Raw genomic sequence first — 18,866 nt, forward strand, 5'->3', positions numbered from 1 at the left:
TGGCATTTTAAATTATAAACCGTATCACTTGATCATGAAGATATAACAATCCTAAATTGTATGCACCAAATAAGTTTCAAAGTCTACAAAGTAACTTTTCCACCAATCATTTGAACTCTCTATCCTGCTTTTCTTTTTCACTGCATTTTTCACAATCTGACATTTTATATATATATATATATATATATATATATATATATATATATGTATATATGTGTGTGTGTGTGTATATATATATATTTGGCTTATTCACCCACCTATAACACAATGAAAGTACCACAAAAGCAGGGACTTAATCTTGATCACACTTTATCCTTTGCAAAAATAAGTAAAAATTTTGAGTGCTTAGTACATAGTAGGCACTCAATAAATGTTTGCTGAATGAATTAATAAAACTGTTACTGGCAACTTGTTTCTTTAGTGCTTATTTTTAAAGTTTATAGTATACATTTATTTTGTTCCGTTATGCAGTTATTTAACTGAAATAATACTTAGAAAAATCTCTGTCTGCCAACATTTTGCATAAGAAGTTTAAACAAAAGGTTTGGAAAATGTTACTGAGACATGTTTCCACTTCATTAAACAAAGGCTCCAAAATTAAAAATCATCAAATGTGCCTTTCTTCATTTAGTATTTAAATATATATGTTGATTTACATAAACAAAATAATACAGTTATATTAGCTTTCATGTTTATTCAACTTCACAGAAATCCAAAAATGTGTTTGAAAATTGGTTATCTATTTAAATACCAATTGTTCATTATGGTGACATAATACTATGTGGTGGCAGAGATATGCCTCATTTAAACAAACTCTTAAATTCCTGACATTCCTGCAAGTGGACAAAAGGAAATCTTAAAAATCAAACTTACAAGTTATAAGAAGATATAGAAAGTAATTTAACCTTTAATACCTGGAATAAGTTTTACAGCCACATTTGTAATTTACATATACAGTGGAGATCACTGAAAAAGCTTCCTGTTGCACTGCAGCAAATTTTATTATAATGTAGATTAAACGAATTTGCTACAGAGTGCAGCAAGATAACCTCACCGAGGAACAGGATTTTCATAATGGAACTTGTACAGGGAGTTAAATATTTTTTCAATGTTATACAGTACATATTTTCAAAATGAACATTATCACTGAATAGTCTGCTAACAATTGTTAGCAATTAATGTTTTATAAACACTCAATTTTGCTGTAAAGTATGTGACTCTCCAAATGTTAGTACATGAAATGTTAAGTTTAAATGTAAAATAATCCCCTAAGATGGAGACTCAACACATCAAAACTTTGATCATTATTGCACCTATTTTTCTACCAAAAAAAAAAAAAAAAAAAAATTACATTGTAATCCACCCAAAAAAAAGAACAGACAGGTTGTAAAATTACAGACTCATTGGCATTGAACTTAACAAAATCTACAATGAACATTTTTTTTGTGAACTAGCATTACAAAAATGTGCAATGAAATGTGGTTAACTATGATCATGCAAATAAAAATCCTTCACAATCATTTTTTCGTTATGTTTTATAAAATGGTCTTAAAGATATATTTCCATAAACATTTCTGATGCAATTTAATCAATGACAAAAATACAAAGCTATTCCTTATTCTTTATGTTATATATTTTAAAACATGCCTTTGTACTGCTGAAATAGAAATTATGTGTTTGGGAGAACTGAGCTAAGGAAACATTTAAAAACCAATGTATCTTGATCCAACCTGAGCTGCTTTGATATACAGCAGCCTCTCATAATTACTGGTATCAGTATTGTTGTAAATGAAGAATAGTTAAATATGGAGAGATTAAGACACAATTTAAAACACTTTTTAAAAAATAAATGGCTGTTTCATAAACTTGAAGAAATCTTTAAAAGAAAAATAATCACATCAGTTGCAATATACATTGGCAAATAGTAAAATGTCATTTTCCAAAATAGTAGCTTCTTTATTATATGCCCCATCTATTCTAACCAATCTTGGAAATATACCTTACACATAATGGTGTATCATATGAAAATGTTCCACTATTAAATGTGATAAATCTAATAAGTTAGAATATGATTTTTCCCCCCTCTGGTGTTAACCGTGAAAAAAACATAACAGCAACTAAAATACTAAAATGAATTTAGGTAAGCATTAAGTAGTAACCTGTATGTTTTGGTTCAAAATACAGTTTATACAACTGTATAAAGGATACTGCCTTAAGTAATTTATTTCTATATTTTGCAGATTACAATGAAGAAAAAAAAGACCTGCTCTAAACCCAAATAAATTTCCACTTCTCTCAATCTGAACAAAGTGGAATTTCATTCAAAGTTCACAAGACTGTGACAACTACAGTAGCTGATACAGTTCGATATACCACTTCTACCCTGCCCCCACACCCCAGAATCAATTTTTTGGCTCCAAAATAAAGTACAATAATAAACTCTTGATGAAAAACTATGTTATGGGGCAATCTATCATATACTATGGCTAAACATGAATTTACAGAAAAGAGCACATCCCATTTTCAGCACTTTTTTTCATAAACATGCAACTCACTATAAAATACAAAACACTTGGCTTTCAAGAACAGCTTTATAAAGACACACTGCATCAATAAAATTTTTTCTTTCTGATTAACTTTACACTGTTTATGGAGAGCTGAAATTTTTCTAAGTGTATATATCAGATTTTATATTATAGTGTAATAATTTGCATTTTCTGAACATAATGTTCAAGAGGAAATATCTATACACAATAACATTCTAGACTATTAAAAACTCATTCAAATTACAGAATTTTATTGATACAGTAGATTAATAAAAACTGAAAGGGATAAAAGGGGATAAAGAATTCAGTACATTATTTTATAACACACTCTTTAAAATTAAAATACTTTAAATCATTCTTCTTAAAATTTTCATTGCCATGAAAGGCCAGAAAATTCTGGGACCAATCAATACTGAGGTGTAAAGTAATCAAACAACTTCAGGACTATTTCACAATTTGCATGGTTGTCCTCCTATCAGAGGCATCTTTCCGGGTGGGTGTAATGGCAGACAATTTAGCACCTCTAAAGATTAAGGGTGCCCAGGAGTAAACACTAGGTAAGATACACAAGGGGAAGAGACCATTTAACTCTCCAACAAATAGTGACATCAACAAAATGACACCAATTGTTGAAAAAAAAACCTTTTTTCACAGTAAAATTGCAGAGAATACAAATACAAACACTGACAGATTACTGCTTAAGATCTATCCTAACAAATTCTTTTCAAATTAATAGATCCAATAAACAGCTGGGTACTGTCAGTTTAAAGCCGCAGATAAAAGCTATACAAGCACTTCAGAAGTCAGAAACATTAAAAAAAGAAAAAAATATTTACAAGTTTCTTCTTTATGTCTACATAGCCATCGCACATTACACTTTCACAAGACTCCATAGTCAATGTTAACATGCGTATGGCTAAAGCATGTGACCACAAATGTATGGGGTCACCAAAGTAAGGTCCAACTGTCCACTCTTCAGCAGTCCCATTTTGTGCATCAAAGGCTTTATTCGGCCTCAAGCTTGACCCAAAAAAAGAAAAGATTTTTCCAAAGCTTTCACAGAGAAAGTTATTAATTACATTTGTTCATCGCCGTTCCCTTTTAACACTTCGCCGTCGTACCTTAAAGGAAAGTCATCAGATGCTTAATTAAAATGTGTCTATGTATATAAGACATGCAGTAAACATTTTTAACCAACCTTTTTTCTCATTTGTTCCTGATTTCCTTTGCTTTCTTTATGTTTGCTTTCTGCCCTGGCATCATATATTTAGACTTCTATAATATTTGAACCCTTAAATGCTCATAGACTTTCCCAGAACAGCAAAAGAAAAAATCATTTTACTTTTCTATCTAACAATTTTAAAGAGAAATAAACAGAAGTCAATGTCCACAGCAAGAAAAATAACTGCAAACAGATTAATCACCTTTCTACTTACATTTCATGTGGTAAATGAAAACATTTCAGATTTTTGAACTTAAACTATCTTTCTGGAAAAGTAGTTACTGAGTTTGGATCTTAACCAACTATCAATACAGTAAAATAACCTAAATTTCAAACATACTAACTGGCAAGCACTAATGAAAGCACAAGACTTTAGATCAAAAAATGTCAGTATTAACAAGAATATAAAAAAGACAGGGCTTTAATTCACTTTGTAGTTTTTTTCTGATGAAGACAACAATCGTTGACTCTTCAGCCTTACTTTGATGTCCCCCTAAAACCCTTAAAGAAACAAGCCAAACTAATTTGAGACCACAACTGAGCATTTTTTCCTGTTTACTTAATTTACTCATTCACAAAAATGAATCCTGGTACAGATCGGAGTTCTGATTCCATTAAATAGGACAGAACAGCAGAGACCAATTCTGAGACTTGATTACAGAGCCTGCGTTTCTCAAAGGTGGCTGGCTGAGAAGATCTAAAAGTTCAGCATTGGTACATCAAAAGAAGAGCTCCTACTTAAATGTATATATTTTTTCCTAAGAGAACTATCTGAGTTGTATTAACTAGTAAAGTTACTTATTTATTTATTATTTTAAAAGTCAGGAAGGGCCAGGTGCAGTGGTTCATGCTTTCACTTTGGGAGGCCCAGCAGGCAGATCACCTGAGGTCAGGAGTTCGAGCCTGACCAACATGATAAGACCCTGTCTCTACTAAAAATACAAAAATTAGCCAGACGTGGTGGCAATGGCCTGTAATCCCAGCTACTCAGGAGGCTGAGGCAGGAGAATTGCTTGAATGTGGGAGATCGAGGTTGCAGTGAGACCAGATCGTTCGCCACTGCACTCCAGCTTGGGTGACAGAGTGAGACTCTGTCTCAAAAACAAAAACTTTTTTTAAAAAGTCAGGAAGTAACACATCCCTACTTTTGCAAAGTAAGTATGTATTACCAATTTTATGGATTCTCATTCAGCTCATACTTCAATTCCAAAGGCTGATTTTATTCTGTGTAACTAACTTATAATTTCTATTATGAAACTCAAATAGAAATACCGAACGGAGTTGCAAAACATAAACAACAGTATACTTAACAGGTATCAGTACCCTAAAATCAAGGTACAACTTAAATGTTTAAAGTGTCAATATTAGAATGCTCTACATTCAGTTCATACTTAACATTTACATTCTCACTAAGCTACACCTATTCACTTAGTTTCAGGTTTCCATAAAAGATGTTCTCCATTATCCAAGCTGGTAGATAAAATAATGCTATAAATTAATGATGAAAAATATAAAAATACTTAGAATTATAACAAACAACAAGTACTAAATGATCTAACCAAATATTCACCAAAAAAAGTTTTTTTTTTTTTTTTTTTTTTAGATGGAGTCTTGCTCTGTCACCCAGGCTTGAGTGCAGGCTCACTGCAGCCTCTGCCTGTCGGGTTCCAGCCTTTCTCCTGCCTCAGCTTCCTAGGTAGCTGGGATTACAGGCACACAGCACTATGCCTGGCTATTTTTTTGTATTTTTAGTAAAGATGGGGTTTCACCATGCTGGCCAGATTGGTCTAGGACTCCTGGCCTCAGGTGATCCGCCCACCTCGGCCTCCCAAAATGCTGGGATTACAGGTGTGAGCCCAACTCTATTTTTATATTCCACACCACTCACAGAGATTTTGAACACATACATTTACTGTGGAAATTTCCTCTTCCTCTGTTTCTTCCTGTGGAATATCATCATTGACAGGAGAGCTACCCTGAAACACATCTACTTCCTCACTTGAATCATTTTCCTTAGTAGCTGCTTGTTTGGAGCGTCCTACACGGCTAGAGTAAAACACACATAAAATACAATGAATGTTCCAATCTTTCAGTAGATTACCTCATTAGAAGAAATGCTTCAAGTATTTCATCAACTGTCATCATGTTTACCCTCAATTACCTTATGAGATAAGAAAATTTCTTTAATATTCTGAATCCTAAACCAACGTTTAATCATAGAATTTTACAAATTATCTACTAAGTAACAACAACAAAAACTGTAACTGAGACCTTCCCATAAAGGAATGCAAAACATAACTCAAAGTTGCTTTTCCTTTCCATCTTTCCTAAGGCAGTAAAAGGCATCAATGTCTAATGAACTGCTCAAAACAGAAAGGAATTCAACCTTGAATATATTGTACCAGTCTTTGTCTGGCCTTACAGATTCTTAAAGACAGCTCAAATCGATTCACTTCTCTCCTCATCTCCATTGCTACCACCTAATTCAAACTATTCCCATCTCTTACATTCTTCTCTTTACAAAGTTATCTTCTAAAAGTACAAGAACAGACTATTTTACTACCACTACAGTAAGAATAATCTTGTAAACCTCCTTAACACAGTATACAAGGACCAGTAGATGGTCCTTGCCTACCTGTTCATTCTCATCCCTTTCTGGTCCCTAACTCCCCACAACTACAATCCAGCAATCCCTTGCCTTCCTTTAGCTTTCTGATTTTGCCAAGATTTTTCTCACTTCAGAAACTTCAAATACAGTGTTCTTGCCACCTGTTCTCTTCCTGTCTGACCCCTACTATTCTCAAGATATCAATTCATTGTTACTTTCAAAAAGTAACAACTCTTTGAAGTTGTTTGGAGTTAACCTCCTCACTCCATTAGACAGTGGAAGACAAGAACCATGTTTGTTTTGTGTCCCTAGCACCTACTACTCTCTGAAACACAGGAGGCATCAAAAATATGTAATAGAACTATCAAGTCAAGCGGATCCCTCTTGATACTTTTTAAATTAGAAACATAACTTATCACTTCTATAAGCAATCCAAAATATGTATTATTTAACTCATGCTCAAACCAAACAATTTTTATTTATTTATTTATTTTTGAGACGGAGTTTCGCTCGTTACCCAGGCTGGAGTGCAATGGCACGATCTTGGCTCACCGCAACCTCCGCCTCCTGGGTTCAGGTAATTCTCCTGCCTCAGCCTCCTGAGTAGCTGGGATTACAGGCACGTGCCACCATGCCCAGCTAATTTTTTGTATTTTTAGTAGAGACGGGGTTTCACCATATTGACCAGGATGGTCTCGATCTCTTGACCTCGTGATCCACCCGCCTTGGCCTCCCAAAGTGCTGGGATTACAGGCGTGAGCCACCGCGCCCGGCCACAATTTTTTTACTTGATTTGCTTTTGCAGGATTAATAAAATTATAGAAATTACACGAAAAATAATGACCAGCCTTTTCAATCTCATTGAGGTCAGAACAAGATAAAGAGACAAATCCTAATATATGTTATCATACTAGCTCTAAAAAGAGCTTCCCAGTGAAAGGAAGATAGGCTTCCAAGACAAACTTCAGAATCTTCTTCTGTACTGATTTTTGCTTTTCTTAAAAGAAATACTTGTTTGGTTTAGAACTTTCATAGGAGGATTTGTGTAATTTTAGGAGAACACAATAATCATTTAAACCCTGAATTTTACCATGTTCAAATATAAACAAACTAAAGTTATAAGGTTTGTTATTTCATTGCTACATCATGTATATTTTATTAAATAAAGAATTCCTTAAGAATCTTTTGTTTAGAAATACTGATTTCCTTTGGTTGAATCCAGACACATTTATAAAGCTGCCACAAAAATGTACTTACCTTTACTTTTAACCTGACAGAAAAATTACATGAAAGATGGCATGAAGTACTGGCTAGACACCCAGGCAACTTTTCCTCTTCCTGTGGAATACACAGGAATAGGAAACTCTCTAAGATAATTGAGTATTTAAGGACAGTATGTTGGTAACTCTGAAAAGTCAGGCCACTGATGTAATTATGTATGGGTGGGAATACGCTCAGAAAAAGTATGCTAAATTTCTGACAAATGGAAGACATAACTAAGGAGAAAAAATGCTGTCAAATCTACAAATTATAGCGCTGATTCTCTTGTGACCTTAAAATTTGGGGTACAGATTGTTACTATACCTCTCTTATAATTGTGTTTGTGTGAACATCTAAAACTATATACATGTTGATATAGATAAATGAATTCGATTAGAAAACAAAACTTTGAGACCAACATGTCAAACACTTGAGATCAACACTTGAGACCAACATGTGATAATTTCTACGGACACAGTTTAGGAAAAATGGTACCTGTTACTTTCCTACTACAAGTTCAAAGAACAAAAGCAGAAGTGTAAGACCTGTTTTCTTTTTTTAAAGGAAAAGGTGCTAATGAGAAACATTTTTTAAAAATTATAGCGTGGAATGATGAGGCAACCTGGTCAATGTGTGGTGGTTTTTTTTTTAATGCCTTATCATTTCTTTAGATATCATCAAGTCTGTATAGGAGATAATAAACTGTTATTCCTTTATAAAGATTTGCCTACACCTATAAAAATGTACAAAATAGTTCATTGGGTATCAATCACCAAGGTAAGTTTATAAAAATTTTATCTTACCTAGTGCAATGGGGCTAAATATATGGACTTTAAATACAGCAGTATGTATGTTTATAAATTTAGGAACTTTTGCAAAATAATTTGAAATTGGTTTGAAATTTAATATTTACAACTTACACATTTTTTTTTGGTTGTGATGGTGATGGCGTTTTTGATGGTCTTCCTCGTCCTTTCTGTGGTGTGGATTGTGTGGATTCAATTGCACTAGATTCAGGAGATTCTGCTCTGCTTTGGGGAAGACCCAAATGTGGATAGCATCAAATTATGATTTATAATATAGTAACGAAGTAGATGCAGTTTAGAGTTACACATGCTTACCTCTGCTGTGCTCTCCTTGATGCTCGGTGCTGTTTGCTTTTGGACTTCTGTTCTGTATTTCCACTTTGTCTTTCTTCTTCTTCCTCCTCCTCTGCTGCTGGAGGTCCAGATTTTTTTTTGCTTCCTTTTTTAGAAGTTTTCATCGTTGGCTCTTCTTTTGGTGTACCTCCACCAAGAGGTTTTGGTGGGCGGCCTCTCTTACCCTTTTTTGGTGGACTATTCTGTTCATCCTCATTTTCTAATATATCTTCTTTGAGCCTCTTTTCCTCAGGCCACTGCTGTTCATCAGATTCTGAAGCCGTATGGCCTCTTTTCCGACCTCGCTGATTGCCTTTAGGTTTCTGTTCCTGTACCAACTTAGTCAAGTCATCCATACCTAATTTCTCCTCCTGTTCTGTGGCGGGTGTTTTCTTCCTGCTTCGAGGTTTCTCCAATTCAGACTAGGGGGAAAAAAGTCACAATTTATGGTTAGGAAGCTGTGAGTATACATATTTTGAGGAATGAAACAAAAAAAAAATCTGGTTATCTACTGTTGTCCTAAACATGTACCTCAAGTATACAGCTCTTAAATACACCAGAACTGTAACTATTTTAGTTATAACTAACTGATTAACAACAGAAACAAGAAAAATATAGTGGCTTTCACATTTAAAGTAAAATCCTAGTCTATACTCAGAGAATTTATGTGTGAAGCAGTGTGAAGACTGAATAAATTCTCCAAAGACCCAAGAATAAATTTTATATTTCAACACTCATGATACAAAGTTAATTTCCAAAAAGTCGGTAGCAATTTGTATTTTCAAAAATCACTGGAAAGAAAAACAAAAACTATCGAATTATCTGTAACTTTTTCTAACTTTAAATTGAGTTTCCTGTGTGTGAACTGCCTAATTACATCCTTGGTATTGTGTCCTTTGCCGGCTTTGATTACTGGGGTGTTAGTGGGTTTTCTCTATATTCATCTATGCTTTTGTATATGCCTCTACGCTTATTTTTAAGTGTTACTTCATTATTATTACTATTATTACTACTACTACTACTACTAATATTTGAGATGGAGTCTCGCTCTGTCACCCAGGCTGGAGTGCAGTGGTGCAATCTCGGCTCACTGCAAACCTTCACCTCCCAGGTTCAAGCGATTCTCCTGCCTCAGCCTCCTGAGTAGCCAGGACTACAGGCGTGTGCCACCACACCCAGCTAATTTTTGTATTTTTAGCAGAGACAGGTTTCACCATGTTGGCCAGGCTGGTCTCAAACTCCTGACCTCAGATAATCTACCTGCCTTGAACTCCCAAAGTGCTGGGATTACAGGCGTCAGTGCGCCTGGCCTTTAACGGTTACTTATTTGCTATGGACTGAATTGTGGCCACCACCACCAGAAAAAATTTGTATGTTGAAGCTCTAACCCCAGTGTGACAATATTTGGAGATGGGGCCTTTGGAAGGTATTTGGTTGAGATATGATCATGAGACCATGGTGGAACCATCATGTTAAGATTAGTGTCCTTATAAGAAGAAACATCAGAGAGCTTGGGTGCCTTTCTTCTTCCCCTCACCCAACACCTCCCCTGTGAGAACACAGTGAGAAGGTGGCATCTGTAACCAAGAGAGCCCTCATCAGGAATCAAATCTGGTGGCACCTTGATCTTGTACTTCTAGCCTCCAGAATGGTAAGAAAATGCGGTGAGCCGAGATCGCGCCATTGCACTCCAGCCTGGGTAACAAGAGTGAAACTCCGTCTCAAAAAAAAAAAGAAAGAAAGAAAATGCATTTCTGTTGTTTAAGCTACCCAGTCTGTGGTATTTTATAATGGCAGCTTGAGCTGACTAAGACATTATTGTATATTGTTGTAGAATAGAATGTGAGATGAGATTCTAAACTGGATTCTCCAATCCCAAAGACACATCCAACCATTTCAGAACCGCTGGTTTGTAATGCTTCCTTTATTTCGTATGTTTTGAAAAAGGCAAAATATTTGTAGGCTATTGTAATAGAAGCACAATCTTTTACTAAGAATAACTATGTGTCTGTTAGTGCTGATCCTACCTTTATTTTTCCTCCTTTTATATCTATTTATTCTTCCAAATAGACTTGAAACAAATCACACTGAAATTTTACAATTATATATTCACTTGGAAAAAACTGTCATCCTTTGTTATTCCTTTTTCCCATACAGGAACGTGGCCTGTCTTCTCTTTCTTCAAGTCTTCCAGTTTTGAGATTTTCTACATACAGGTCCTCCCTATTTCTTGTTAAGGTTATATTTAAATCTATGAATCTATCAATCTACCTAAGTTTGTTGTTACAGTGGTTCTTGTAATGAAAAAAACAATCCCTTTTCCCCTAAATGTACATCTGATACAAAGCAAAATTATCAGAGTAATGTTTAAATATATATACATAGGGATAGATTTTCAATGGCTTCTTTAATTTTTCTAAGATTATAAAAATAACAATTGGTTAAACATTTTAGAAATTTTTTTTTAAAACAGTGGTGACAGCAGGTTGCTTGTTTTGTTCCTGATTTTTTAAAAGAATGCTTCAAGTATTTTGCCTTTAAGAAGAAAGGCACTGACTACTGATTTAAAACAGACAAAACTTTTAGCACGTTAAAGAAGTATCCTTCTGGTACTAGTTTACTAAAAGTTCGTATTTGTCAAGAATGGATTTAAAGTTTTATTTATGTCCTCTTGGCATGATCTGAAATTATTTTGTTTTAGTTTTCCCTTTGGTTTATCTATTTATTATTATATTAAAAGACTGGTAACATTAAGCTCTCCTTACATTCTAGGGAGGGGAATATCTACACATGACTGGATTTAGTTTATTTACTAAGAGTTTTGTGCAAAAATTAAAAATTAACTGTTACTCAAAGATGAGAAGGCAAAATAAATGTTACATTAAAACTAAATTTAAAATGTCACTTCTTATTTTAATTGCTACAATTCTTTTTGACGTCCAAAGATCTAAAAAGGTAGATGATTTCCTTTATGCTTTGGAAAAGGTTGGCGGTAAAAATTAAACCCAATGTCCTCTTTCTTGAGAATATTAATCTAGCTTCCTAAGGCACCACTACCTCTCATTTCTTTTATATTTTGCATTGCACTGTTAAGAATAGAAGGGGTATAAAATTGAGGTGAGAAGCAAAAGATAGGGAAAATATGTTATAAAGGTAAATATTTAAATACAAATGTATATGGAAAATAATTCCTTTGCTGTGAAATTTCAATGTGAAGCTGGTAACAAGCAAATGAGACCATGTTCTTTCATTATAATCTACTGGATTATAATCATATAATCTACTTTCATTATAATCATTAAATTCAATTTGTGTCTCATAATGTTCATCTCTTTGAGGGCATTTCAGTCAAAACTAGCTTATTAATAAGGTTCTTCTAGTACCTCTAAAACTGGACCTAATGTTACACACTATACATACCACAACAGATAGCAAAAGGCCTCCATTACAGTTATACCAATAGATCTGAAGAGCTCAAAAATTCAAAACAGTTCTTTGAAGAACAGAGTAGACTTTGCTCTGCACTGTTCCAAAAAGTAGAAGTAGATGTCAAATTTATAGGATAACAGAATATTAAGAATTAATAAAAAGCATGTTTCCCAACTTTTAGGGGGTGGAAATACCATGTGGGTATGAGTGTAGTACACTAAGGATGTGGGTATGAATGGCCTAGTTGACTTTTCCAACAAATAGAATATATCATGAGCTCTCCGCTTAAAGCATTTTCAAGCGCGTGGTGACCAGCTCTCATAAATGATAATAAAGGATTTTCTGCACTAAGTGAGAACTAGGACTAGAAGACAGAAATATCTTTTCCAATTCAAGGATTTTTCTTCTGTAAATCCAGAAGATTCTATTTATAACAAGATTCTATTCAGGCTAAGTGATCAGTTCTTAATTTTACTCATATGAAATTTTTAAACAGCCAATAAACATCATAACTTACAGTCTACATAGTGAGAATTTAAAAAGATTTTAGAATAATTATTTCTTGGCAGGGCACAGTGCCTCAAGCCTGTAATCCCAGCACTCTGGGAGGTCAAGGCAGGCAGATCACCTGACTGCAGGTGCTTGAGACCAGTCTGGCCAACATGGTGAAACCCCATCTCTACTAAAAATACAAAAATTAGCCCACATTCTGGCGTACATCTGTGGTCCCAGCTACCCAGAAGGCTGAGGCAGGAGAATCACTTGAACTCAGGACGAGGAGATTGTAGTGAGCCAAGATCGCGCCACTGCACTCCAGCCTGGGCAACAGAGCAAGACTGCATGTCAATAATAATAATAATAATAATAATAATAATAATAATAATTTTCAGTGGAAAACAAACACTCTAAAAGTTACTAGAGAAAATAAACTTCTTAGCATGTGTAATGTTGGGCCAGTGGGAGACAAGACAGGCAGTAATATTTCAGAGAAAGCAGAAGTTTTAATTTTAGTGATAACCTCTCATCTCTATTAAACAAGTAGATTCAAACATTTTAACTTTTATTATTATGATAACCATAATCAAAAGTCCTAACAAAAAACAGCAGCAACAATTCATTTGGGCTAAGTCACTTTTTCTGATAAAGCTTTCCAGCTAAGTATCCATAGTTTTCATACAGACAAGAAAACTGATTCTGATAGCCTGATTAGTTATGAAGGAAATGATCTGAAGCTGAAGTAAAGTCAAAATGAACCCCGTTAAGTCCATTGGGCTGTGTTGGAAGACCTAACTGTGTTTTGTGTCCATACTAAAACTTTAGCAAACTTGTCTTAAAATAACACTTACAAACTGTGTCTATCATGCAAGTTACCATTTTATCATTTCTATTAAGATTTAAAAACTGAATAAGGACTTTACAAGAACTATAGCATTTTCTACCTTTAATAGCAGCTTATATAGTAAAGGCTCAGGAAATAAATGAAAGAACCTTTAAGGATCTTCATTCCATTCCCCTTTGCTATGGCTAAGTCTAAATATATTAGGTAAAAAAATAACAACAATGAAACCCCAGGCAAAGGACGAAAACAAAACAAACACCAAGAAGCTGAGTATGTAACTGGCAAGCCTAATACCAAAAACCTGAAGAATTGAAATTACTTATTACAATGACAAGAAGCACAGATTCAATATACTTAAATTACATAGTAGAGGATAATTGTAAACTCAAGTTTGTGATTAAAACCACTAAAATAAAATCAAATGTCAAATTTGATAGTCATGTTAACTGGTTTCAGTGTAAACATTACTATTTACAAAGTAAAATTATTATTAATATTATTATCAAATCAATGCAAGTATCTCACCCTTACAAGATCAGAGTCGTCTCTCTTGTCACTTTTTTTCCCCGGCAAAGGTGAAGACATTGTGTAATCTTCATTTTCACTGTGATCCATTTCAGAACTATCAAGCCTTTTAATACAGACATTTGTAATTGTTATTATAATCAAATAACCTTAAAAGCTTTTTCTGTTCCTAGTGTAGCTTTACAGATTTGTGGCAAAGTTTCATTCTTTTAAAAAATGAACCAGTTTTATTCTACTATATTTAATACCAACTCAACAAGCAATGAAGCTCATTTAATTTAATATAGTGAGAAAAATTTAAAAGAACACAAATTTAAATCAAGTTTTTTTCTAAGTCTTTTTAAAACCTAAATTCTATTTAGATTGGTCTATATTGCAACCTGCCCTGGTCCCTTACCCAATTCTATTTTTTCTTCTCTCTGTAGCATTTAACACCCCCAACACACTATAATTATTATATTTATTACTAACTGACTGCTTTCCCGTTACAATACAAGCGTGAATCTTGTCAATTTTACTTACCAGTGTATGCCAAGCACCTGAATCAGTGTCAGGCATAGAGCAGGCATTCATATAAAGGTCCAGGCTTCTGTCCTGGTCTCATCTTTATCTAGGTTTTTAAACTAATCATACATTGTTGAACTCTAAATCTCAGTCTCCAGTCCAGCTACTCTGAGTTCTAAACTCACATATCCAACTGTCTACGCAACACCTCAAATGAAATTCTAACAGGCAACTGATCTATAATGTAGCCAAAACAGTTAGTTGAACACTCTTCTTTTTTTTTTTTTTTTTTTAGGTTTGGGGGTACATGTGAAGAACATGCAAGATTGTTGCATAGGTACACACATGGCAGTGTGGTTTGCTGCCTTCCTTCCCTTCACCTGTATCTGTCATTTCTCCCCATGCTATCTCTTCCCACCTCCCCATCCCCCGTCCCTCTCCTATTTCCCCACAACGGACCCCAGTGTGTAGTGCTCCCCTCCCTGTGTCCATGTGTTCTCATGGTTCAACACCCGCCTATGAGTGAGAACATGTGGTGTTTGATTTTCTGAACACTCTTCTTATTACCACCTCCCCAAAACACACACATACAAATACAGCCTGTTCTTCCTTAAGGCTTCTGTATCTCAGTAAAAGGTAACACCATCTCTCCAGTTATTCAGGTACAAAGCCCAGGATACACTCTTAAATCCTCCCTTTCCCTAACTGTTCACATCTGATCCATAAGCAAGATCATTTGCATCTAACATCAAAATAAATCTGAAGCTGGTCTAAAGGTAGTTATTCTCGCTGACTGTTTACAGTTAGTTAGACTATTCACAGTTAGTTACACATCAAACTCCTTGTTCAACTCTTTCCTCCTTCTCACTACTACACTTGACTACTCTTGAAAAAAAAAAATCTGGAATTTGACATTTACCATCTTCTTCCCTCTTCATCCCTGTCATATATTAGAATTTGCTGACCCCTAACTGGTTTTTCTACCTCAATTCTAGCTCCTCTATAGTATATTCTGCACACATCATCAGGGCAATTTTTTAAAAACACCACAAATTAGATTGCTAGACTCCCTGGCAAATCTTCCAGTTGCATTTAAAATCAAACCCAAATTCCTTACGATGGTTCACAGAGTCCGGACATAATCTGGCTACCCCTCAACTTCCTCTGATAACTTTTCCCTCATTCTCCAACCAAACAGATTTCTCAAATATACCTACTTTATTCCCCTGGAAACAGTCCCACTGAACTGAAGGAATTTGAAAGAAAAAAAGTAACAGAACAGATTGGTCAAAAGTTAAATGTTTAAAGAAAACTATATTGAAAAAGTATAAATTAGGACACTTTTGTGTTGAATAACAAATTGATGATAAGGAGAGGGTAAAACTATACTTGACTTGAAAGCAAACAATAGAAGCCAATTAAGATCTCTGAGCAAAAAAATAATATCGTAACAGCAGTATTTTTAAAAGATTATCTAGCAGTGATATAACATACACAGTTGAGATAATAAGAAATAAAACTAGTCAAATACAAGAATAATTAAAGAAAGGAAATGAACTAAATGATGACAGTAAAAGAGAAGCACAAAACATTGCGTAGAAAAGAGTTAGCAAAAATTAGCAACTGAACAAATACAGAGGGAAGAAGAGTCAAACACGATTTTGAGGCTTTTTGCCTAGCTGACTGGGTGAATTAGATCATCTCTGATTATAACCAAGAATTCAAGGGGAAAAACCAGTAATTTAGAAAATGAGTTGATGGAAATATTTCTGGTCTTGTTAATTATGAGGCCACTTGCTAGAAAATGTCCAACTGATATATCTGAAGAGTCACTTAGGTATTAGCCACTAATATGCATTAATACAGGAATCTAGAACAAACAAAAGTTACAAATGCAATTTCTTCCATTTCTATCATACTATGTATCACTCAACAATTAATTCATTATAAGAAATTTAGTAAGATTTTAAAATGTCACCTTTCTTCTTTACTGATTGGTTATGAACAGTAAAAAAGACAGTCTAAGGCCGGGCGCGGTGGCTCAAGCCTGTAATCCCAGCACTTTGGGAGGCCGAGGCGGGTGGATCACGAGGTCAAGAGATCGAGACCATCTTGGTCAACATGGTGAAACCCCGTCTCTACTAAAAACACAAAAAATTAGCTGGGCGTGGTGGCGCGTGCCTGTAATCCCAGCTACTGAGGAGGCTGAGGCAGGAGAATTGCCTGAACCCAGGAGGCGGAGGTTGCGGTGAGCCGAGATCGCGCCATTGCACTCCAGCCTGGGTAACAAGAGCGAAACTCCGTCTCAAAAAAAAAAAAAAAAAAAAAAGACAGTCTAGTCTTTTAATAATAATGGCAAAACTCAATAAATAGTGGCAGTTTAGCCCTATACAATGCTCTGTGCTAACAAATGTACCCTAAGCACTTATGCTAAAAAGAGTGAAAGGATGAATTAACTTTCCTTTTATTTCTCAAAAAAGAATCATTTTAAAAACTAAACGAGCAAAGGACATGAACAGACACTTCTCAAAAGAAGACATACAAATGGCTACCCATGAAAAAATGCTCATCATCACTGATCATCACAGAAATGCAAATCAAAACCACAATGAGACACCATCTCACATCCGTCAGAATGGCTATTACTAAAAATCCAAAAAAACAACAGATGCTGGTGAGACTGCAGAGAAAACAGAATGCTTATACATAATTGGTGGAAATGTGAATTAGTTCAGCCACTGTGGAAAACAGTGTGGAGACTTCTCAAAGAACCTAAAACAGAACTACAATTTGACCCAGCAATTCCATTACTGGTTATATTCCCAAATGCAAAGAGATCATTATACCAAATAGGCACATGCACTCATTTGTTTAATGCAGCACAATATCAAAGATATGGAATCAACCTAGGTGCCTATCAATGGTGGATTGGATAAAGAAAATGAAGTTCACATATACCATGGAATCCTATGCAGCCATAAGAAAGAATGAAATCATGTACTTCACAGCAAGGAGGCCAAGTCCAAAGCAAATTAACACAGGAACAGCAAACCAAATACTGCATGTTCTCACTTATAAGTGGGAGGGAGCATTGAGCACACATGGGCATACACATGGGAACAACAGACACTAAGGAATACTTGGCGGGGGGCGGGGGGGTAGAAAAAGGAGGATGTGGGCTGAAAAACTACCTACTGGGTACTATACTCAATACCTGGATGCAATATACCCATGTAACAAACCTGCATATGTACCCTCTGTATCTAAAATAAAAGTCAAATTTTTAAAACCCCAAAAAGCAGAAACACACTTTAAAACAAAAAAGTTTATACAGGTACATGGTACTATAGAAAGAAATCAAATGATACCAAAAAGTATAAAATAACCTCCCTTCTGTACTAGGTTATCATCAACACTGTTAAGAGTTTGTGTATTCTTCAAAAAAAACTTTCTATGCATATGAAAACAAATGTTAATATAAATCTGCTTTCAAAACTTAAGAGTTCATAATGCTGTTTTATGTACTCTGCCTTTTTCATTCAATAATATACTATGGAAACTCTTCCATGCTAACTCAGACCTCACCATGTTTAATGACTATGTATTCCATTGTATAGATACACTGTAACAGTCTTACAATTGCTATATGCTGAGATTGGAAACTACTTTATGTGTACTAACACAGATTACCCCCAACAAGCTGAACAATGAAAGGCTAAGATGGATCACCCACCCAATATGAGCAAGCAAATGAATACGAACTTGTGACTACCAATGGTAAATGGAAAAATTAAGTAATGTATTGCTTTCCACTTACTGACATGAAACATTTTGGATTATGTTATTTCAGATCTCACAGCTTTGTTGGAATCCTTAAATGTAAATTGTGGCATTTCTTCTGCACTTACCTCCCCTTTATTCTTCCAGGAGAGCTTGGATTTGAGCTGCTGCTTGCATTGCTTACAGTTTCCATTCGTGATGATTTGGTCTGAGATTGTTTGCCTGCTGATGAAAGTGGCTTATTAACAGCTCCCAGAACATTGGTTGTTTTAGGCTGAAATGAGAAATGCACATCTCTTTTTATTTGGTTAAAGCCAAAAGAAAGCTACATGTAAAGAACCATAAATAACATCTCTGTCAAAGTATTTACTTACAAATCATGAAAAATGTGTCTACCTTAAGCAAAATAAGTATAAACTGAATATCACTTTAACAAATTAAAAACTCTACAGAGAGCATAACACTAGAATTTCTTAGTTATTTGGAGAAAATGGCTTACACAGAGAACAAATGA

The 18,866-nt window shown here is 34.8% G+C and overlaps 1 protein-coding gene across 8 annotated transcripts in view; it reads right to left on the reverse strand.

Moving 5' to 3' along the window:
* Nucleotides 1-889: 889 nt before the first annotated feature.
* Nucleotides 890-18,866, reverse strand: part of PDS5B (PDS5 cohesin associated factor B) — a 194,450-nt gene continuing 176,473 nt past the window's right edge. For 3 of the 8 annotated variants that reach the window (XM_039473323.2, XM_074387855.1, XM_074387856.1), the window contains exons 30-35: nucleotides 18,481-18,626; nucleotides 14,069-14,174; nucleotides 8,758-9,197; nucleotides 8,557-8,667; nucleotides 5,676-5,814; nucleotides 890-3,667 (exon numbers count right to left, since the gene is read on the reverse strand). In XM_039473323.2, the coding sequence (XP_039329257.1) occupies nucleotides 3,632-3,667; nucleotides 5,676-5,814; nucleotides 8,557-8,667; nucleotides 8,758-9,197; nucleotides 14,069-14,174; nucleotides 18,481-18,626 (978 nt within the window). In that variant the 3' untranslated portion in view covers nucleotides 890-3,631. The remainder of the gene's footprint in view (nucleotides 3,668-5,675; nucleotides 5,815-8,556; nucleotides 8,668-8,757; nucleotides 9,198-14,068; nucleotides 14,175-18,480; nucleotides 18,627-18,866) is intronic. The other 5 variants (XM_039473326.2, XM_039473325.2, XM_039473324.2 and 2 more) reach the window with 5 other exon arrangements.

Source organism: Saimiri boliviensis, chromosome 16 (assembly GCF_048565385.1).
Source record: "Saimiri boliviensis isolate mSaiBol1 chromosome 16, mSaiBol1.pri, whole genome shotgun sequence".
NCBI classification, from domain to species: domain Eukaryota; kingdom Metazoa; phylum Chordata; class Mammalia; order Primates; family Cebidae; genus Saimiri; species Saimiri boliviensis.